Raw genomic sequence first — 23,974 nt, forward strand, 5'->3', positions numbered from 1 at the left:
TCGTAACTTGTACCGGCTGCAACGGTTACGTAGGGGAAGTAGGGGGGTCACCTCGGGTCACCTCCGAGGGTGTCAATGCACTAGGTGCGGCCTATAATGCTGGATCGCGCTCGCGAACTTCAAAATTCATATAAAATACCTTCCAAGCATTATTCGCTGCCGATATTTTGCAGATGGTACACGCACGTACACGGGAATCGATCCAGCAGGCTATCTCTGCCGCGAAAGTTTGTGTCAGTACCCCTTTAAGTGAGCATCAGCGCAGTGTGAGCCCCTATTAATAGGTGAACAACAACAATGACAACTCACAGAAGTGATCATTTCGCTGAGTGATCAGGCATTAATTTGTGATCAATGGCGACTTCACTCGTGCGAGTTGGTGCAATTTCACTCGCACGAGTGAAGTTGCCAGACTCCGGAGGAGACACCGCTACGAGAAATATACAAGGCAGATAAACTAATTGCATGCGTAGTTTATTTGCATGCGAATACTGCTAACGCTGAACAGAGATATTAAGTGAGTAAATATTCAAAGCCGTATCACGACATTTTATTACTGCGGATAAGTCTTCTCTAGTCGAGAGCAATAGTGATTGGAAATGACGCACACTCCAGAATTTGGTCCTCGTCTACCAACTTGACGGTGACAACGAGGTGGCCATCCTGAAAAAGAGCAAGACTTCATGAAAACTCTTGAAGCGACCGAGCTAATTCTTGACTTAGGTGTATTGTAGTGGGACTCGCACGTCGGCGTTCGTGCGCCTTGGTGTATTCCTTGGGTTAAGTTTGCATTTCGCGCTGCTGCCGAAGGGGATCTCAGAGGCCACGTGTAAGGAAGTGCGTGGTTGAGATCTGCTCCAGCAGGTGCCGCAACGATCCAATCTACTCACAAAAAAGAAGTCTGGTCTTTCAATTAACTCCTTCAATTAATTTTCGTTAATTATCCTGACAGATAATTGGACCTTAAATAAGCTTGTGGTCCAATATCATATGCACCCAATACAACTATTTAATTGGAACAGAGCTTAGTTACCAAATACACTCGTCGTCAATCTGTAGTCAGTACAACTGAAGAAGTCCGGAGCAGCTCCGCCCAGATGACGGAAGCGCGGCAACCGATCGCCTCCGCGAAACAAGAAACAGTCCCGCTCATGCACTCGTCAATGTTCTCCGAAGGCGGGGTAACCGTCCGTCCGGATCATGACGTCATCCTGGCGTGTGAGCCCATTGGTGCAGGTTTGCGTGCGTCCGCCTTTGAGGAAGAAATGCCGCGGACTTCTAAAGTTGTATCCGACTATAGTTATAACATACTCATGGGAATGGACACCATGCACTTACTGCAACGTTATGGTAATGTTTATGTGAATTAAGGGGCCCCATGTCACTCACACCAGTTTATAGCCGTTAACCACGGCGCCGTCCCGTCTTAAGCGCTGTTTAGTTCTTCATCTACTAAGCACGAACCAGCCAAATCAAGCACACTGCACATCTAACGTTAATTACAGAATTGTGTGCAGTTATGGTGCATATGCACGCAGGAATAGATGCGCGGGAACGATGGTAAAATATTAGCTTTGAAATGCACTTACTCCTACACACGACCTTGCCTCAGGGCTGTCAGGAAGCTTGAACGCGATGTGGGCAGTGTACAAGCCAGGTTCGACCGGGCATTGATTGCCCCACTCTGAGGTTAGAATCTTTTCTGCCAGAGTATCGCCACCGCATGTTTTGAGTTGCCTGGACAGATGCAAACACAGAAAAGGAGGTATTAAACAATCAGGTAACTGAGCCAAGCAACACGAAACGAACCACCGTGGTACCTTAAGTCAGGTGTCGCGCTGCTAAGATCAAGGGAGTGGTTTCGATGCCACGGCACGGGAGCCACATTTTTGCAATTGCAAAAAAAAAGCACTTGTACTTAGATTTAGGGGCACGTTAAAAAACCCAGGTGGTCAAAAGAAAGCCTCAGAACAAGCGCTGCCAAGTGTTTTCAGTGACGTTCGCTATGTTTCACTTAAGAAACACGGCAGCCTCCCCCCCACCTCTTTCGTGACTGAAGCAAGGAGCTAGCTGACACTGGTGCCTCAGTTATGTCTAAAGAAGGGACCGAATTGGTGTCGACACGTCTGGTTTTACTATCGTAAATAAAGTTCATGCTTTACTTCAAATAATTATGTTGGTGGCGTTTACTTGCGAACTTATTGCCTTTGGTCCAACATGACAGCTTTATATGAAGTGTTCACGTTTAGGCTCACTTTGGTATGGCACTGTAGACGCATGGAAGTGGCGTCCCGCTCGAAGTGGCGACTGATATCTCGGCCACGGGCTCGAGTGTTGTTGTTTTGTAGACGCGAGATTTGACGTCGATTCTCACCAGGTGTCCCAGTCTGGCATTTTTTATAGTGACTTCCTCTGCCTGGACAATCGAGTTGTCCGTCACTACGAGAAGAATGAAAGAAGCACGATTGGTGTGGTTTGTGAACATTAGTGCGAAAAATTATGTAGCACAAACGATCAACGATCTATAAACGCATGCTCTGTCGCACCAACGAACGGGGCAACTGATAATCAACTGATATATATATATATATATATATATATATATATATATATATATATATATATATATATATATATCCTACGCAGACTTCACATACATAGAATCACACGTTATGCTTATGAGATCTTATGTTAACCGATTCCAGCGTTTTGTGGAAGCATGTCTTTGAAGAAGCTTCTAACAAGCCATGATACCCTGACATAGTTGCGTAGAGCAGCTACAGCTGCTCTACGTAGCTTAGAATTCTCAAGTTCTACGTAGCTTGTAGCTTCGAATATGTAGCCACACTTTTTCTGCATGATAGGAGTAACTAGTTCACAAAGCCTGAGAAAATCAATAACATTATGACTGATTTCGCATATAACAAAATTATTCCAGCATCTTGTCAGGAGACATGCGAAATGGCATAAATATATTTAGAAGCATAAGCTGTGGAGCAGCGCATGCGGAATGGCTGGACATTCCAGAGTGTGGAAAGTGTGGAGCATCTGAAGGTAAGAAGAAGAAAAAAAAAAGTAAGGCAAATGTGTAAACGTGCCTGTGAGGTCTTCTTGCCATAACAAAGACGCACACAAGGCAAGAACGAGAGAGACAGAAACGTGACAGCAATGACGGAATTAAAGTGTGTAACAGAAAGCGCTAGCCGGGCTAAGAAAAAGTTCTGACAAACACATACCATCGCACTTAGAGTTGGTCTCTGGATAAAGCTTGCTGCTACGGTCAAGAAGGCTAGATGAACAAGACACACGAAGACAGCCATTGTTGATGCGCTGCGGGAGAACGCTAAAGCGTTTGCGCGTGACGCGGTTCACAGCTTTATACAGAAAGATAACATATATACCAAGGTTGGTGAACGAGAAACTAGTTCAAAGACCTTACACCATCTGTTTAACAAAGTTCCGACAGCAATCGTCGGTTTCCTAGCAGTATTCACTTTTACTGGGCGTTTCTGCCCTGATGATAAGTGTATGTTGTGCACAATAAATTGCAACGGCGTTCAACAAACGTTGAACAGTGCAGACAACTGGAGCGTTATTTGTGTATAGGAGTGACAGTCATGCAGCTGTGACAGGAAACTGTCTGTCACAGGCTAGACGTCGCCTTTTCGTACTTGTGAAACCTTTTTGCTCGGCTCCAGCTGTGACGGCGAAATGTTTGCCAAGAACGCCGTTAGCTTCAATCATACGGAAGTACAGAGGTATACTAGTCTTTATTACTTCCTGCACATCGGTTTATTTATCCGCTACCTTAATGCCGATTTATTTATGCTTTCCGGGTATACGTGTTGATATTTTAAATAAATGTTTGATCAAGTATCGGACGAACGGTAAAATTGTTATTATGCGTCCAGTTCGGCATATCTATGTGAATGTTTAATAATAATATAGCCGTAGCTTTGTCGAAGATGGTTTCTTTGCTGTATCATCCTGAACGGAGAGGTTTTGGACAACACACAAATGGATTCCGGGTGCGTTTAAAAGAAGGTTCGGCCGCTGTCCAGCGATAAGTCAAGCGTAATTGACAGTGGACCAAGAGACATCAGTCACAAGATGGCGACAAACGCTTCCCATTTACAAACTCTAGCAGGCAGCGTTGCTACCATCGATGGCGATAGCACAAACGTCGAGACGCGCGCGCTTCGCGACAACCTCGCCGAAGATTCAAGTGTGCAATATTTGTGTGAACCTTTGCAAATTGTGAAGGTTGTGCAGATCTGTACGCTAATTCGTACGATGCAAAATATGTTTTACTGGGAGTCATTTGCGATTGCCGATATAATTGTTCGCATCAAATGGTATTCGAGACGTTAAAACAGATGCTATATCTCGTAAAATATCGCTCACTTTGCTGCGAATAACGAGTCATTCGTTGAAACACCGTAAATTGAAGCTCTCGTATTTTTCACACCACATTTAGGAGGATAACGAGAGCAACAGAAGAAGAGAAAATTCTCAAGAGCAGCAGATGAAGCTTGGTGAAGCCATGCATGATAAATCGTGCAGGACGAAAATTCTGGACATTAGCTTCTCAAGTCTCGCGATCATCTTAGTGACGAATGAAACGAGACTTCTTGTGTGCAATGAGATATTTGATTCAGCAAGTGTGTTTATGGAATTTGTTTTCCACTGACCTCGAAAGCGAGTTGCACTATATGCGCTGGAACATACGTTTGCAGGTTAATCACTGGAATCTGTAATTTACCTAGCTGTATTACTTACGCGGTACACATTGTGCTCAATAATGGAACACATGCAGAAGATATGTCCCGAGGAAGGTACATATAAACACTCGCGGCAAAAAGCGAGTGATATCCTAGAAGAGCGCTAATCGCACCGGAACCTTTTAACTTCCAATCGATGTTCAGTTGGCAAGACCATGTGCGAATTATTGCAATATACCAAATTGGCTCTGCGGAAGCCCTCAAGGTGGCGGAAGGCTTGAGAAAGGGGAATTTACAACCACCCGTTTGTAGCTCGAAGGCACAAGGAAGTGCATACGGATTTGTCAATTTCTGTTTCTTATTGTAAGTAAAATTGACACCCAGGCAAATAAGTTGAGACGGAAACAGTCATGCAAGAAAAAATTTGATTGGACGATTTGTTCCCTATAGAAAGGAGCTTGTGTAAGTTTCTGGACGACAATATTTGTCGAAATTTCCAGAAAGCTACCTCGGGAGAACTCCCAAGTAATACTTAATAAAAAGAAGCTACATAGGAAAGTGCATATTCAGTGCAATGTTGCAAACAGGACATGTTCTGCAAAACACATTGAAATGTTAAAACTATTGTCTGCTTCAGAGCTAAATGCCGGCGAAGCCGTTGAAATAAGCACAGGCTACAACTGTTGCGTTGCGAATGATGCCTTCAGTTGAGGTTGGGCAAGGACACGCAGCTGAAAATGTAGCCTTCATCCTTGATCTTGAGTGTTGCTACAAGGTGGCCGTCTTGAAAAAAGAAAGTGTGTATGGGACTTAATTTTTTGTGCTCTATTTACACTTTTTGCACTCTATTTACACTATTGCACTTTTTAATGAAATGAACTAATAGTAAATAAAATGGGCCCGAAAATCAGATAAAGAATTCTAATGATTTCTTGCACGGGTATCTTCGGAACAATATACTGTCTCTGGTGACACTTTGATGAGCGAAAATAACCACTCGCTAGAAACACTTGGTACCCTAGGAGCATTTGGAAACGCAGCCAACACAGCCATCATGACACGCTGTGCGTATTCATTTTATAAAACACAGCATGCGGAAGCCATAAAATTTTGCTTTTCAGCTGCGCTCTCAAGTACGACGTTTACACAATCGATCATGAGCTTCCGTTTCAGGATTTATCACTTGTGCGAGCAATGGTCGCCTCTCCCAGTGCCATACCCCACGATAATGTACAGAGGCTAAGCCGGGCCAACATGATTTCATACGCTATACTTCATGCTCACGGCAAGTTTATCATCTATGTTAAAACGATAGAAAACATTGTGTTCCACAAATTTCAGGCACAAAGTTATAAGTAGACCTAAAGGATTTCTCGAAAAGAAAGCTAAGCAATTCAGGAAAAACTTTCCATTTGTATTGCTTCTTGGTACTAATGAGTGCATAACATTTTTTTTTTTTGCTTTCATGAAACCCTAGTGTGCATTTCGGGCTTCCACATGTCATTATCAGTGAGTGCTTGGACTGGTTCATTCGTCCTCACTCTGCAATATACTAGCCCCCTGATTAGTGCAGATAGAGGTACGATGATTTTATAAAAACGTTGGTCATGGGTTTGAATCCTGGGCAAAGAGTAACCATCTCTTTAACTTTCCATATACTTTCTGAGCAGATCCCTTGAATTTCTTGTCGCTCCACGAAACAAATCCATGAGTAAAAACTTTCCTCTTTCACAAGATTAGCACGTTTAGTTTAAGAAACTTAGGTTAAACTATATTAAGAGCGATATACATGCAGTAACAGCCATTATAACCTCTGCCGGAGAAAGAACTGGCGCACAAGGATATTTGTTCTGCATATGCACCGTTTAGTATGGGGAACGCTTTACGACATACGTTCCACTTACTCAGCAAAGCCTAGGTGGAACCGCCATTAACATCGCACTAAATTCAACTCACTCCAGCGCATGTCCTAGCTGTTATTCCGTCGGGCGCACACACGGAAAGGCTGGCATTGTATACTCCGGGCTTCAACGGGCAGCGGCTATTCCAAGCAGCGCTGAGCTGCTTCTCCTCCGCCGTATATACGGCCATTGCAAAGATTCAGTTGCCTGCAACAAATCGTTCCGGTAGGTGAGGACAAAGCATGACTTGGTGCAACGTTCTTTCTAAGGCACTAGCAGGCACTTGACAGTAATATTTATGAATTGTGAAGCTGTTTCCATTAGGATATTCGCCAAATGCAAAAATGGGCACGTAGAAATTTTTACAAAGCCGGTAGTTACAACCGTTCCTCGTAGTGAGCCTGTTACCACTCTACACTGAAACGCAAAGTTGTTTTGTGCACGTTGGTCTTACAGTATAAGGGAAAAGACTGACGACCTACAAGCTGCAGGAATTCGTGGTGGCACTCCATGAAACTTCGATTATTTTACTTTTAACGTCATTGAGGGCATGTTTACATAAATAGCACCACTCTTTTATGTTCATTCTGCATGCTTGGGCAAGTTGATTCATACTTAGAAATGACAAAATAGCGCAATAAGATGGAGAAGGACGCACTGAATCGCTCCAGGAATGATTTCGACATGAAACAGTGATTCAAATGATCATCTAGATATCAGCAGGTTTTCGCTACAGCCGTGAACGCAAATGACTAGGTGTTGTCACTTACATTGACAAGTCTTCGGGTATTGCGCGCAAACATCCCCACACTGTTTTAATGCGCTTGGGCTATGTATAGTCAGATGGTGAACTTCTAAGTCAATAATCCCTAAACTTCAGCGCATTTGTACGCGCTTATGTGACGTATCGCTGTGTATGTGTCCAAATTCGCGCTTCCTTATTCGCCGTGAAGAAATACCAGCTCTAGAAAACAGGCATTGTGTCTGTTCTGATTAGCTAGATGCTTAAGAACTTTTTCTGCGTTGCTTGCGTCGTAACCAATATTAAGATAAGTGTTCAAAGTAGGAAGTAAATGAGAAGCTGAATGTACAGTACTCACAAGTTCAAACGCGACATCAAATGTTTTAGTATAACGACTAGTATGCGAAATTGCTCGAGATAACCATGTCATGTCGCGACAAATCTGGTCTCCAAAGATTGGCTCTGATCTACGCGTTCGAGTTGAAATTACGCCGGTATGACCAGGACTGAAGACTGCGGAAACAGAGGTATATGCGTTAGTTAGCCCTCAATTGTCGCGTTTCAATCCGTGAGTACTGTACCACTGGGAAACCTGGCCATCTCTGATAAAACAGCACCTAATAATGATAAGCGCTGCAATTTCTTTCAAATATATTAATATTCACAGGCTTACTTTGGTACCACAGTGTACGCGCAGGGCAGCGGCTGTCCACTGGAAGTGCTCACGGACATTTCGAGAACGCGATTGGTTCCGAATGTCTTGTTGACAATGAGTTGAGTGTCCAACCGCACCGTCTGACCCAGCTGGACGTTCCTGATGGTGACATCCGAAATCTGGATGCTCGAGCGATCGGTGACTGGGATCGTGCGAGGAAAACCGAAAACAGGCCAGTAAAACTTTCCGTCATCGCAAACGAAGTAGCGAGACAAGACGCGTCCCTGCCGATGGCCCGTTTGAATACGTCGAGGAGTGCTATTACGAATGAAAAAAAAAAAGAAATGGCGCCTACGGAAAAGTAAGAGTTATGCCCGTGAATGCATAAGAGAACCTGTGAGCTTTGAAATTATAATGCGGTAGTTTGGTCTGCCAGTTATACGACTGCACTGGTGTCATTTGCGACTTCTTTGCTGAGACATTCCCGTGGGAATATATGCATGACTGTGGAGACGTTAGTATGCAAGTCAAATCGATTTAACAGATACATCAACATGAGGACATACGCAATTCCTTGCGTGTGCCCTCATGGCATAATGATTTTTGTGCTTTCTAGAGGTTACACAACACTGTTTATTTACTGTAAAATTGGCATTCATTAAAAAAAAGCCCTCTTTGTAAGTGATGCCATATCCGCTAATAGCACTTGAACATTTTCTGACTATATGCTCCGCCCAACTAATGACTGATTCCCTTAAGTGGGTAGGTGCAAATCATCCCAGGAGCATCGTCATCATGAATATTGTTGTATAAGGCACCACCATTGTTATATAAGGTGGTGCCGCTGATTCAAGGAATAAATTTGGCAATAACTCTGTTTATTTCTTTTTTTTTTTCCGCGAAAGGGGATATCGTATATAAGGCGTCACTGCCGACTACGGCGCCATGAGATGGCGCGTGCTCGGCAGCCGCCTAAGCGAAGAGGATGAAGATGGAACAAAGAACGAGGTGTTTCCATTAGTGTGTCTTAACTGGCATCCACGGCGCAACGACGATTAAGCCTCTCTCTCGCCACACAGTGCATCGTCCGTGTCGCCAAGACAACCCGAAGAGCTAAGCTGACGTTGACTCGTCCACTGTGACACTACGCATCGGCGTTGTCTCCAAGTGCGTGTGGAGCCCTGCTCAACTTGTTGCTGAGAAACGGTCAGTCACCGCCATAGGTCGGCATACTCACTAATGAGCTGACTCACTCAGACTCACTCAGATTCAGATCGGGCCGTGAGTCTGAGGTTGAGTCCCGGTGAGTAATATATTTTTTGTGAGTTTGAGTCCGAGTGAGTCCGGTTGAGAAATGTTTTGGTGAGTCTGAGTCCGAGTGAGCCCTAGAGCAAAATATATTTCTTGAGTGAGACTGAGTGAGCTCCAGTTTTATTGCCGAGCTATGGTCACCGCATCTGGCTGTGTCATTCGACGTATGAGTTTACTTGTGTCATTGATCACAAGAAATATCTGTTTGCCATCGCTCTGTATGCGGACGTTTTAATAGGCCAGTTTGGGGTTGCTCGCTGTTGCAGTACGATACACATCGTTGAAGCGTGTTTCTCGTTTCGCCAGCCACCCATAGTCACGTTAGAGCTTAGTTCGGTGCAGAAGTGCGTGCACGCAGGTTCGCGTCCTTGTATGTCGCAGACATGTCTGGATGGCTGTTGCTGCGTGCAGAAGAGTGTTCATGTAAGTTCGCTGAAATACCATTGCTTCTGCGTTTTCTTAGCGCCGGAATAGCAGGCGCTGCAGCCTACTTCTCTTTCTTTTCACGTCGATGTTTGTGCATTTGGCGACCCCTTGGTGCTTTCTGCGCTCGTACAGTCTAATACTCAACTCATTCCCGCCGTGATCTCTTTTTGTGGGGCTTGTGAAATTTATTCCTTCCGTTAGTATGTTTTGGGTTTAATGTATTCTGATGTCTGCCGATAAATTATATAATTTGTTTTCTTTTTCTGAAATGTGTGGATACCTACCACGAGAAAGGTTCAGTTTTTGTTCAATTCAGAATCCGCTTTCAAGGCCGTCCGCATTAGAAGAATTCGCAATTAAAGCCCGCACCCGACAAAACTGGCCTGTTTGCCTAGATTTTGAGCTCACGCAATTGATTAGTTCAGGTCGTGCCACTGTCGCTAAATGTCAGGATTGCGAAACCTTAAAACGCACGATCTTGTCACTTGCAGGCGTTACTCGCTGCACTGTATTAGTACTATGGAGCTGATAGGCGATTTCGGAGATCCCGACGACCTCACGCTCGCCGAAGATCACATCATCCTCAAACTGGAAACTGCTTTACCGCCTGAAGCGAAGCTCCCTGAAGGGCTCGCATTCGGCGACGTCGACGGCCTGCTCCTGATCGCGAACCAGAGATCTCTGGTTTCCGCAATGGGAAGCGCGTTGCTACGAGAGGCGAGAGTCTCGAAGGCCCTGTTTTGCGGCTGCGCGCCCTTCGATTCCTGCGAACTCTTCGCCAACGTTGCCAGCGAGCTCCTTCGCGATGCCCAGGAGGTGCACATCGTGCACAACAGGAACATGGTGTACAAGCTGATCCGTATGTTCCCGAGCGCCAAGGTCATCGCCCTGCCGCACGATCTTTCCCGCCATTACCCGGAATTCGACGAGCCGCGCAGTGACCTTACTGGGCCGCTCGTCGAACGAAGCCAGCTGAGACAACTGGTGGGCAGCTCGGGCGAACAGCGCACGGAGTGCCTCTCTCTCAGTCACGAGACGACACTGGAGCTCATCCGCAATTGCCCTTACGTAAGTAACATCCTTGTACACGTGTACGGCATAGACCTCCCGTCGGCTCCGATGTCTAGATTAGATTTAGAACTAGTATTTGGTATCTAGTATCCGATATCGACTTGCAAACGTCTTTTCAAACAATAATTCGGGGCACGCCCCTGCGACAAGTTCAAGGCGATGTAGCCACTCGTTTCATGCTTTTTTGTGCAATGCACTTAGAAACTGAAGGCGAACGGCGTGCATTTGTGGTCACGCAGTTCCAAGCGAAACAGCCGCCGAGCTTCTGAGGGTTTCGCCGCCAGGGGCGCTCCCACGCATGGATGGATGGATGGATGCTATGAGCGACCCCTTTATAACGGGGCGGTGACATGTCTGCCACCAGGCTCGAAGGATAAAAAAAAAGAAAAAAAAACTTCCTTGTTTCATGTTGTCCTGCAGCAGCCAATAGGAAGGCGCCGGCTGGCGGAGGGTCTTTCTTTCGCGCCATAGACGCCGCTGAGGAGGCTAGCCGAGAACGACAGCGGGCATTCGCCCGAGAATGGCAGTGTCCGACGAACAGAGGATCCCGCCGTCAGGGCTAAGCTAGCAGAGGAAGAATGACTACGTCGATTGCTCTACCCCACTTTAAGAAAACGTGACACAGCAGCGAAACGGCAGCAACGTAAGAAAATCCCAAGGTGACAGAGTAACACAAGCGAAACGCCGGTATCGAGCCGATCCCGATGTGCTGGCACGAAGAAATGCTGCGAAATGAGAAACACGGGGACAGGGCGTGCGTTGCACTTCCCCAGCATTCACTTAAGAGGGGAGCTGCTCTACAATTTTTTTTCAGGTTTATCGCTGACTGTGTCCTTCCTGTGAGGGCGTGGTCGGCTGCAGCGCCATTCCTTCTTCGACCATCGATTATAAGTTCAGTCTCTCATCTACATGATCTTTTTATATTCTTTAGATTTCAATACCTAATGGGGGAAAGGGCAAGCACACCCTTGCCTCCATCCTGCCCTGTAGCTGCCATGTCTGCTAAGCGCTGTGAAAGTTATATCAGCGGTTCAAACATCCGCAAGCGCATTGTAGCGTATCTTAATGGTGACTCACCACTTTATAGTAAAAAAGCTTTTCAATATACGGATAGAATTAGAGGACGAGTAAACTGGTGCGGTATCTCGCTTGATTGTCCGGTTTTAATTGAGCCAGAGATTGAGAGAGAGTCTTATTAGGGCGCTTTACTGAATAGTGCCAGCATTCTTGACAACACGCCAAGCCCAGCGGTGCTGGTGATTGCATAGATAATTTAAGCGGTGTACCCAGGACTACACGTGAAAACAGTCCCCATTTGCAGACGAGGTTCCAGCCCGCCACGGTGGTCTAGTGGTTATAGTGTTGGATTGCTGATTCGAACGTCGCTGTATCGTACCTCGGACGTGGCGGCTGCATTTTCGATGGAGGCGAAAATGCTCGAGGCCAGTGTACTTATATTCAGGTGCACGTTAAAGAACCTCACGTGGTCGAAATTTCCGGAGCCCTCCACTACGGCTTCCCTCGTAATCATACTGCGTTTTGGGACGTTAAACCCTGCAATTATATATTAGGAAACAATATTCCCAAAGAAAGGCTAAGAGTGCTGTAGAGCGATTGACGAAACTCTGACGTTAATCCATGTTCCGAGCATACGACGCAGCTGCAGGTGTAATAACGGAATAAGTACAGTGTATTCAACTACGCCTGTTTTTCGCGATCGTGCTCAGCCTCAGGGATATGGTTGGATTGTAGTGTGAATGAGGTGCGTTTTCAGGATGGAGTGCGAGCCGTCTACGAGTGCAAACGGCAGTGGCGATTTTGTCTGCCTAATGTACAAGACGTTTCTTCAGTCGAAACTTTCTGGTTTCACACCTGTGATGCCGGAGGACGAAAGATGGAAACAGAAAGGGACAAGTCAGGGAGGTCAAGCAGAAAAACTTACGGTTAGCTACCCTACACTGTGGGATTAGGGGAGGGCAATAGAAATATGAGAGAGAGAGAGAGAGAGAGGAGGGAAGAGAGGAAAAAAAAAGGGAGTGAATTCACTGCAGCGTACGGGACTGCACCACAAGTCAGAGGCGTTCGGACAAGCCCGCCGTCCTCAAAAAGCCAAGAGTGCCATCACTGCCTTGTGGGCCAACGAGAGATGGGGGGGGGGGGGGGGCGGTGCTCTAGTAGCACCTGCACAGAAAGTGGCCGATCGTCCAGTCATCCAAGTGTGTTAGCAAGTGTGTTCGCCACTTCTCCAGTGTTAGCAAGTACATTTCTCTCCAAGAACGCAAGCCCTGTTCCGAATGAACATGCCGAATTAACAGGAAGCAAGACAAGGCAGAGTCGTGATGTTGAAACAGTGACAATACAGTATATAGCTTCATGTGGAGGAGAACAAGACCAGTCTGATCACCTTAATTGTGGCCACTGTGAGCACAATTGTAGAGTCCGCGTCGAAAGTGCGGACATAATAGGTGCGAGAATACTCTTAATTTATCAGCAGTTTGTGACTGTGCTCTGTAGAAATGCACAGTAGATGTTAGCGCGATTTAGAGCATGCTGGAAATCTTAGTTCAGCGCTGCCTGCCGAAGTAAATGGAATATTCAGCCCTTTCTTGTTTCTCGTGGTCCCTGAATGTTTTACGCTGGCTGTACGGATTCTGACAGTATATTTTAGTCAAAGCATATTTGGCGCAATATTTAGTTGGCCCGAGTAGCACTCGTGTACTCATCGTGTCACCATTAGCCGTCACCGACTCTGAAATACAATAAGAAAAATATTTGTTACCGATCTACCTACCTATTTTATTCCGTCTTATATATGGCGTTAAGCCGTTTGCTACCAAGTTTTTTGGCCCAAAACGATACATATATACCAATCTTTTTATTCGCCTATTCTATTCTATGCCTCTTGAAAGAACTAAGAAAAAACCTATTTAAAGGCGCTTTATTCGCAAGACGAAAGCACAATAATTTTTGAAAATACGAAAATTATTGGCTTCACTGCAGCGAACGACTCAAAGTGCCCTAACTCTCTTGTCTTCTGTGTAGAAAATATTTCTTTGTAACTGCTTTGGAATAATACTTTACCATATAGCTGAGAAATAGGTTGTGAGCCCATGGCTAAATAACGGGTACGCGTAAATGTTCCCTGTTTAAATAACAATTTTGAAGTGTAAAACTTGGCGCATTGTGCAGGGTTAAGACTGTTCTTGCATTCAGGGGCCTTTGAAATCTCAGGCATATTTTTTTTTCCCCTGCCGTAGACTCGATGAACTGACATTGAAGATGTTGCCAATGGTAACGTTGATTTTCTTATCCCACGGTTTAGGTGTGCCGCATCAACTCACGGTGGGTCGTGAGTTGTTTTACGAAGCCGCACAGCTTGCTCACGTCCGCGGATCGTTGTAAGGCCAAGAATTTCACCCACGTCAACCTCATCGATCAGGACCTCGTGCTGACCACCAGGGGGCTAGGTATGTCGGCAGCGACAGCTGACATTGCAGTTGCTGCAACGACGTTTCCGTCTGTGGAAACATTGGAGGTAAGAAGTTAAAACTCTGAATTATCGCGAAGAATGCACTATTCAATTGCAAAAAAAAAACAACTTTTCGAGGGCGCGAAATGCCCAGGTAGTGTCTACGATTTCACGTGTTGTACTGAAGGCTATCGCGGACGTTGTGGTACCTATGTAAATTTCTGCTTGCCGCCAGGTGTATGCGCATACTTCTAATAATAATAATATCTGGGTTTTAACGTCCCAAAACCACGATATGATTATGAGAGACGCCGTAGTGGAGGGCTGCGGAAATTTCGACCACCTGGGGTTCTTTAACGTGCACCTAAATCTAAGTACACGGGCCTCAAACATTTTCGCCTCCATCGAAAATGCAGCCGCCGCGGCCGGGATTCGATCCCGCGACCTTCGGGTCAGCAGTCGAGCGCCATAACCACTAGACCACCGTGGCGGGGCGCATACTTCTAAGGGATCACTTAAATGCGCTAATAAAAATGCTTACAGCCCTTCCGACTGTTTGTAAAAAGGTTGCAAAAAGGTAAGACCAGCTAAGCCGGGGAAGAGTTCAGACGGCTAGGCGCTGCGCATGCGTTTGATTTCACTTATCCTATCGTTGGTGGTATTGGCTCGACGGCGATGCGCACAGTCGCGCTTCTGGGCGCGCTGACGGTCCCCGGACTGGCACTGCTCTTCTTTAGAAGGTACAACAGGCGTCAGACCCATGGAGAGTCCAAACAACAACTGAGCACGTCGCCAGCGCGACCTCTTACGTCACGATGCAACGGACAAACGCGATTGGTTGACGAGACGTATTGGAGAATGACGTACCGTGTGCTATGACGTATTAAAACGGCTACGCCCATTGCAGAGCGTGCCGCGGACGCCCTTATGCGGCTGTCAGTGTGAGCTAAGTCGGGTGTAAACATGATGATAGACACGCGCGCGAAACTTCAGATATGAAACGAACTCAGACATGATATTCAAGGCGTCTGCCATGGTGTGCGTCTGCGTGCTCCGAAATAACGCGGGGGTTCTGTCGGATCGGTTTCCACCCTAAATCTTCCCTACATGTACTCCTTGATATTAGCACTTAACTTCGCTGCAAGAGAAATGGGACAGAGCCCACCTCCAGTGGCTGTGGATATTATGCGATAGTGTATTTCGTGATATGCGTCATGCTGTCTGCGCGATCAGCTCAATTTGCCATAACGCTGGTCGCAGGATCAGCACGTCTACTTCAGTGAGGCGACATTTCGGTGATAACGTAACGTGGCGGCTTAGACGTCACACACTCCGTCCACAGAATGTCGTGTTTCTTGTTGGGCATGGTACTTGAGTGGCGTGTAGTGCGTAAACATTACAGAAATGCATCTTGCTTAAGTTAAGAAGGAAATTTTGAGGGCTTGTTTTCTTTGTGTGACGCAACCTTAATGAAACAGCAGAAAATGAAGCTAAGGAACGTATAGGGAACGTTAATTGTAGTTTTAAGTGTATTGTGTTAATTGTGATACAGATGTGAAGAAAGTAACGTGGATGAAAAGACAACTTGCCGCCGGCAGGGACCGAACCTGCAACCATCGGAAAACGCGACCGATGCTCTACCAATTAAGCTACGACGGCGGTCGTCCCCGCGTCCACTTTATTTATGTGCGCACAATCTCTGGGTGTGTTAGTCAGTGCCGCTAGTAGCCATGACGGCGAGTGTGGAACGCTCTTTCTTTGCCAGCTGGTGCCACGCAGCACGTGATTCTTTGTTGTGATCATTGTGATAGATGGACGCAAAGATTGCATGAGGTTCAACGGTGCAGTGAACGATAGTAAACAATAGTATGCATTTCAGTTACTTCCACAGAGTTTTAACAGGTGCCAAGCTATTGCTGAAATTTTTTACCAGTGACATTATTCGTGCGAACCTTGCAGGTGTGCCTGGGCTCGCAGGAAGCGCTCGGGAAGATCTCGGCATTCCGTAACCTCCGCAATCTGGCGGTGGCATTCACTGCAGGCTTTATCGTCCGCGACATGAGTACTGAACTAGAGCAGCTGCTTGCGAAGTTGCCGGGACTCGAAGCGCTGGAACTCGAGAACTGCGGCGGCATACGGCTCCCCGCGATCTCCAGGCTATGCACTCGTCTCAAGATTCTGAGGCTCGTAAACTGCGTGGGATCTTTGAGTGACGTCCCTGTGGACGCTGACGCGTTCGCTGATCTGGAGTGTCTGGAGTTGGACATGCAGATCCTGAAGGCCGTTTTCAACTCATTATTAGATGCCACCAAGAATAAGCTTCGAAACGCACATTTCCGCGACGAGGCTTTGTGCCTGGCATTTCTGCAGCACTGCGTCGAAAGTGGCCGACGCCTACCGTTCCTGAATCTTGAACGGCTGACGTTGAACACGAAAGAGTCACTGAGTGCGTTGGGCCTTCAGCCGGAGGACCTACACGACGTGCTGCATGCACTGCCTGCTCTTCGGTGCGTGGAAACAAACAGCTACGATCTGCGGCTGTTTTTCGAGAACAGTTTCCCGCGTGGGAGGGTGTCCCTGTCCTGGATCGGATGCGTCTACTGTGCCGTGCACAGGCCCGCTTATTAGAAGGTAGCGACGTCCTGGTGACCAAAGAATGCGACGTAGGGGCGTCCAAGAGCCAGTGCTACGTACTTGTCTTGTGACCAGACTTCTGCGTGTGATGACATTCTAGAACGTGCGTTGCAGAGCCAACGGCAGGTGTCATTCAGCTAGCAGCGGTCATGACCGTTCTCCGCGATCCTGATGACCGAATTGTCGGCTATATATATTTACGTCTTCTCGCACGTTCTGCCAATTTTCAGAAAGCAGCAGTTACAACCATTCACCCTCCCTTAATGTTCCTGGAAGTAGGAGCTCTTTTAACAAGTCAATTTTGTTTATCGTGTCGGCGTTTATGTGCTTTTACTAAGTGAACACCTAACCTCTCCTTACAAGCATATATAAGTCGATACTCATTTGGCTTGTGTTCTGCGAGTTGGTTTTCCTTAATAAATGACACTAACTCTTATGCGCTGCGCATAGTCGCGTTTTCATTTCATATCTTGTTTCCATTGTTCCTCATTTACATCGGTTTATGCATATTTTTAAACACTACTACAAACAGTGCGATATCGATCATAATTCTTTACATAGTCTTTGTCCCATATGTGGTTTATGACTGCAGTTCCTTCGCAGCTATTGGAGCAGAGCGGCCATTAAGTGTAGTGCGTCATTTGGAGTTTTCGTCGTCCCCACCATTAGGTATACGTTGTAGTATCTGTGTGCGTAACATTGGCCACTTGAAACTCGCCTAGAATGCACGCCTACTGCAAGTGCAGTTGTAGAATGCCCTCTAAGCCATACTACGTAATATTAGGAATAAGTGGAGTACCCACAACGCGTCCGTTTGACATGCAGATTCTGAAGGCCTCAATATCAAGGAATGAACATTGCCCTTTGTTTGATATTAAAGACAATGCACTGGCATCTCATGGCACGTCGAATAAATGTGGCAGCTGCACGATTTTACTGTTCGACGCTTTATTTAACTTCTTAGTTGCCCTTGCAAGAGCTTTAATTCCTTGGCAACGATGCCAAATACCAACGCAATGTACAGGCATTTATTAACACCCCGCGTCTCAGTATCGTTTTTTAACGCGACAGGGTTAAAAACCTCGTTTCGCAGGAATTTCGCAGCCCGCTTCGGCGGCGGCGCGTTGGTTGTGAGCAAAAAATCGGCGTTGTTCTTGAGTGAAAAATCGAGATCGACGAAAATCAGTAAAGAATCAACTCCAGTAGATCCAACGCACCGTGACAGTGGATTCCATGCGAAGCAGTCGGTGAGTAGCAGCCCATGCCGGATTTTACAGCGAAAGCTGTTATGAGATCATTTCACCGGCCGTTTTTGGCGCCGTAGTTGTCCGCCGCCGCCGCCGCCGCCGCCGGTGTCCGTAACCAGTATCGCTCGAAATAAGAAAAAAAAACGAAATAAGAAAAAGTTCCAGGATGGAACGAGGTTCGAACCTGGGCCCTCTGCGTGGGAGCCCAGTATTCAACCTCTGAGCCATGCCGGTGCTTGAAACTGGTTTGCAAAAAGGTCCTATACAGGCTTCATGTCGGGAAGGAACCACATTAGCATATGCAATGTAGCGTGGTAGAAGAGTAAAATAAGCACCATGCGTCGCACAACGCGAATTCTGTAACCAGGCGTCACACAATGCGAATTGCACAACGAGTAGGTTGTTGAATGCTTCCAACCCATTACAAAGGACTCTGCCATAATTCTTCGTCGTCATCAGGCACAGCATCAACAAAGCGCGCATAATGCCTTACATGGTTTAGCAGGTACCAACTCTCTCCGTAGAATGACGAAAAATGGCACAGTGCCTGCTGCCCTACTTCTCAAAAATTACAATGATTTAAAGCCTAGTGGGTTCCTCGCAAGCGCACTTGTATTGGTTGCCAAGGAAGCCCATAAGCGCATGATCCACTTCTTCGGGGTCTCAGTAAAATTACAATGATTTATAGCGTAGTGGGTTCCTCGCAAGTGCACTTGTATTGGTTGCCAAGGAAGCCCATAAGCGCATGATCCATTTCCTCGGAGTCTCAGTAATGTTCTTCGCCCCCCCCCCCCCCGTGTCTCTCCCACGTCAACGTATGTTATACAGCATGACGGGAGAGGGAAATAGCGACCGGGCGTCACCCAATGAAAATTACATAACTGGTGGGCCGTTTAAAGATTCCAACCCATTACAAAGGGCTGAGCCATAATTCTTCATCGTCATCAGTCGTCGCGTCAACAAAGTGCACATAATGCCTTACAGACGTGTAGCTTGTGCCTCGCTTCTCCGCAGAATGACGAATAATGGCTTAGTAGGTGTTAGGTACTTGTATTGTGGCCCCAAGAGAGCTTAACGGGCTCTAGAAACGCCGCTCTTCCAGCTTTCGCTGTGACTGTGCTGCTGTTTCAGCGCAGGCCTGGCGTTTTTTTGCTTCCAGTCAAGCGTTGCAATGTAAATCGATAGCTGTGGGTAAATTTAGCAGTTGTGCGCGTATCGTTGGCTTGCCCGGCACGTCGACAACAATGACGTGCAAAGGGTAGCTCGTGGTCCGACGTAACATCGGCATTAACGCAATGTCAGTTTTATCGCAATGAAGTGCACGCTACGGCGCGATGATGTGCATATCATTAGTAGTTTTCTTTGGCGCATTTGAGCAACGCTTGTAATAATAATATCTGGGGTTTTACGTCACAAAACCACGATATGATTATGAGAGACGCCGTAGTGGAGGGTTCCGGAAATTTCGACCACCTGGGGTTCTTTAACGTGCACCTAAATCTAAGTACACAGGCCTCAAACATTTCCGCCTCCATTAAAAATGCAGCAGCCTCTCGAGCAACGCTTGATTAACTAGCAGATTCACGGGTGTCAATATGTGATGTTTATTATACTGATATGAAAACGGATAGCTGATACTGCAACCACAACTGAGGTTGCCCCAGCGCGATGTTTGTGTAGGGACTGTTTTCAGAAATCCACACTATATTCGCCGGCCATGTCGTATAGAGTTCCGGGCACCAAGAATATCGGAGCACCAGAGCAGCACAGGAGCAGTGACGCGAAAGCCAGCCACATTGTCGACATCCGCATCGCCATCGGAAATCGTAGCAGGCGTTGAATTGCGTGCGATATATCTAAATGACGCATGTTGTCGTTCACGCATTTCCGTGCACAAAGGAAAATTCCTACAAACCCAACTATACGAATAAAAAGTTCAATGATCATTATCATAAACAAATCCTAATACCACTTTTCTTCCGCCGTAGTAGGCCTTAGTCCAGGCCCACTGCATGAGATCACAAGCTACTCGTATATTGGGGCTATACGTAAAATGGGGCAAAAAGCTGTCCACGACAAAGTTCACAGAACACTAGGGGTGTGCGAATATCGAAATTTTCGAACATGAAAAGAATATGAATGAGGCAAAAAAACTCTCTCCGAGAATCCCATCGTAGTTTGGTTAGGTGTACATCGTCAACACTTGCGAAGCGAGAGGGTGCAATTGCTAGTATCACCGTGTTAGTTCTATGTAAATAGATTAATGAAACTGCATTTCATTAGGTACCAGTACTTGAAAAATACCTGTCATTGCACTCATTGCAAAGAATAACGCACGACAGTTAAATGCTTCAATTGTGCAGAAGACAAGCACTCTAAGAACGGATCTCAAAGTAGAACATCACGCTTTACCTGTAGTACAATTAAAAAGCGGGACATATTAGATAAGCTTTGTCATAAAAATAAGCCGCCCCGTCGGTACGGCTGTTACGGTGCTCGGCTGATGACGCAAACCAGTAAGTGCAAAAACTACAACTCACCGTAACTGTCCATAATCTGCGTGACATCGTACTTGTGGCCAGCTTTGACCAAACGTATAGTACATACTGCGCGGTCAAGAATTCGCAGCACTGTCCTTAAGCGTGGGAGTTTTAGCTTGCCCTTGACGCTTAGTTTTCGTCAGGTGGTGCTCCCTTTTATATGTAGCGCCTATGTACAGAGAGTGAGCTTACCTTTAGAAGATAAAATATGATAAGGAAGGAAATATCTAAAGCTTAGGGGATACATGGAGGCGTACAGTCAATATGTTGGTGTTTACACTGCCAGAGCCATGAATCATTTGATCTTTGGATGGCGTGGCTAGATGGAAGTATGTGTTTATTGGTAATCGTTCAGGTGGAAGGAGGGTTATTTTAGCCTAAGAAATACGCGTACGATCTCGTCTATAACGTTAACATCACCCGCTGCGCTCACGTCCTCTCTGTTTTCTGTTCACGAAAAGACAACACAGAGAGTTGACGCAGCTGCCACATATTGATATTCATGACCGCGTACGTCTGGCAGGTCGCGCTAAACAAAGGGTGACGTTGGGAACCACGAATGAGCCGGAAAGGCAGTGATCTTTTTTTTTTTTGAATAGCGATAGCGTTAAAGAGCCTGCACCGCAGAAAATGCGATGTCGGTGTCGTGGTCGGCGGCAGTGGTTGTGAGCGAAATATTGACGTTGTCCATGGGCGAAATATCCCGATGGGTGAAAAGAAGAACAAACTCAGGCTCCGGTTCGGAATGAGCACTGGTGGTCTGCGTAACAGTCAAATAGTCTACAACAGAGCCACGTCAGTCCTTGAAACTGCTGAGGCCAGGACCACGGGTGGAAAGGTGGTTTCAATGAGCACCGCGTAGCTCTTGGCTAATTGAACATGGCTGCACATACACTTGAGGTACCCTTCCATGCGCGGCCACAAGACGTAACTACGACCTCACCCTCGTGTAAGTCGCCCAGAATTGCAATCTACAACTTAGCGTAAATGACTACTGGTGTTGCCAACAAAATGCATCTTTGATGCCATGTCTGCTGACTGCACCTGGCGAAGTAATGTTTCAATCTGTCATCGCAGCCAAATGTTGGCCAGCTATGCTTATGCACTTTTTTACTTGCACAAGTTCGCTATCATGCTCCGTCGTAGGCGCGATGTCTTTATACTGGTAGAGAGGCCAATCGCGCTGAATAAAAAGTGTCTTCACTTTCCCGCGTTGCATCCTTCGCACATGGGAGCGGGAAACATGAGCGAAAGTCATCTTCGGGTGTTATCGGCTTACTTATGATAAAGAATGCCGTATCTGTGTGCCCTCAACGATATAGCCCAACGCTGTATTCGCGCAGCCGCGACTGCTGGTATCCCAGTTAACTCTAAAATTTGCTGTAAAAGCTTATGATCCGCGATTAGCAGGAATTCTCGGCCTTAAATGTAGCAGGGAAATGTTTTATGCCATTAAATTGCGGTCAAAGTATATACTTCAAGGCGGCTGCGTTGCTCCTCCGACTCGGAGAGTGCGCCAATAAAAAAGAACTGGTCTAGAACTGGCGTCCTCGAAAATGTGGGAAAGTACTGCACCTACTTCGTAGTGCGATGCGTCAGAAGCCAGCTTTGATGGTCTATTCGGGTCGTAATCGGCCAGCATTTGCGGCGATGACCATATTCTTTGAATTTTTCGAATGCTGCGCGGCAGCAGTCGCCCGAGCCACAAAGAAGCGTCATTCTTAAAAACCTCAGCAACTGCTCACATATTGGGCAAGAACTTTCCATAATATTTCAGGACATCTAAGAAGGACAACGGTCTGCTTGGTTGTCGGTGCGGCAACCTTTGTCACTTCTTGAATTTTTTCTGGTGAGCCAGATATTCCTTATGATCTGATTGTGCACCCCAGGTAGCAGAGCTCGTTTTGAGAAGAAAAAAACAATGGCTGATCCCCCTTTCATAGGAATCGGTATAACACGAAAGTGAAACGTGTCTTCACAGGGATAGTTCAGCGTTTATTGTGCATTGTTTAGCCTTAAGGGCGAAGGAATGAATGCTATAGCAACAAATTGTAATGTGCGCGCCGTCGTGCGGCCGCCGATAATGTCATCAGTAAGGTATACGGCGAGGGCGTCCACCGATACCATATATGGAAATAAAGCGCTGGATGAACTGGGTCCTGTCCGCAGCGGCTGTTGTGGAGCGCGCCCGTGCGCTGCCTTCCACAGTCTCCCGGTTAGCGAGACAGTCGCGCTTTAAATTGTTTCTCTCAAAGTATCACAAAATAAAAACACTTAAACAGCTGCTCCTAGAATTCGCATTAGGCAGTATCTTAATCGTCGGTGAACTTTTTCCCCCCATGACTAAAATTTAATGAAGATAAAATAAACTCTCTTGAGGCCATTTAGCTTCGTGTCCATTATTATCTGAAAAGTATTCCGAAAGGTAGACTGCTAGGTATAAACAGTAGTTTCTGCGTATTAAAATTCAAGTAGTACTTGCCCTGTTCCGACATGAGTACTTGCTTGTGTGCCCTGTTCAGATCGATGTTTGTGTAATACATTACCCCAGTCAATCCCTCCAATAAATAATCTATTTTAGGTAGCGGGTATTGTGCGTGGCATAAATTGAGGGGTTTATCGTCTCGTATAGTCAACACATAGGCTCATGCTGCCATCTTTCTTTATCGCGCCGCGGCGGGGCTCCGCTTATTCTCGGGCGCGAGAATTCTGAGTTCAACCAGTATTGCTATCTCGGCTTCTAGCCATAACTGCAATGTAAATGAGACATTCCCTCCTTTGAGGCATTTAGGGCGGGGTCCGGTTTCGAAAACAGCCCGGTCTTTTCATAGTGTGAGAGCACCTAGCTCATGCTCTACGTTTCAGGCGTCAAATCCAGCTTTTTCGTCGTCTGGGAAGACATGTTGAACGCTTACCTTGAGACCTGGTTCCGGCCCCATGTTCTGTTCCAGTCTAGGGGTACTGGGCGCTGACACTCTCGTCTTAGCAACGGAGGTTCTGTTGGTCGACATGGTAGAGTGGTAGTTTTGCCGGCTCTCTAACGTGCATCCTGATGACCGCCACACAACAGGTAGGACTGGTGCTCGGTATAGGTGCGCAGGGTGACGTAAGTTGGTCTGCAGCTGGCTCAAGGAAGCTGCTGCTTGAACTGCCTCTGGCATGAAGAACACGCCAGCTCCCGTAGTTGCGTAGGCAGAAATTTCTTTCAGGGGGAGGGGGGAGAGCACGTCCTTGACCTGACGTGGGGGCCGAGCAGG

General features: G+C 46.5%; 1 protein-coding gene across 1 annotated transcript; it reads right to left on the minus strand.

Moving 5' to 3' along the window:
- Window positions 1–482: 482 nt before the first annotated feature.
- Window positions 483–23,839, minus strand: LOC119402666 (uncharacterized). Its single transcript, XM_037669782.1, has 5 exons — window positions 23,633–23,839; window positions 6,678–6,829; window positions 2,256–2,439; window positions 1,590–1,737; window positions 483–663 (listed from the first exon to the last, which is right to left on the minus strand). The coding sequence occupies exons 2-5, from the start codon at window positions 6,685–6,687 to the stop codon at window positions 574–576; spliced, it is 432 nt and encodes a 143-aa protein (XP_037525710.1). The 5' UTR covers window positions 6,688–6,829; window positions 23,633–23,839; the 3' UTR covers window positions 483–573.
- Window positions 23,840–23,974: the final 135 nt, after the last annotated feature.

The sequence above is a fragment of the Rhipicephalus sanguineus genome, chromosome 8 (genome assembly GCF_013339695.2).
Source record: "Rhipicephalus sanguineus isolate Rsan-2018 chromosome 8, BIME_Rsan_1.4, whole genome shotgun sequence".
NCBI classification, from domain to species: Eukaryota; Metazoa; Arthropoda; class Arachnida; order Ixodida; family Ixodidae; genus Rhipicephalus; species Rhipicephalus sanguineus.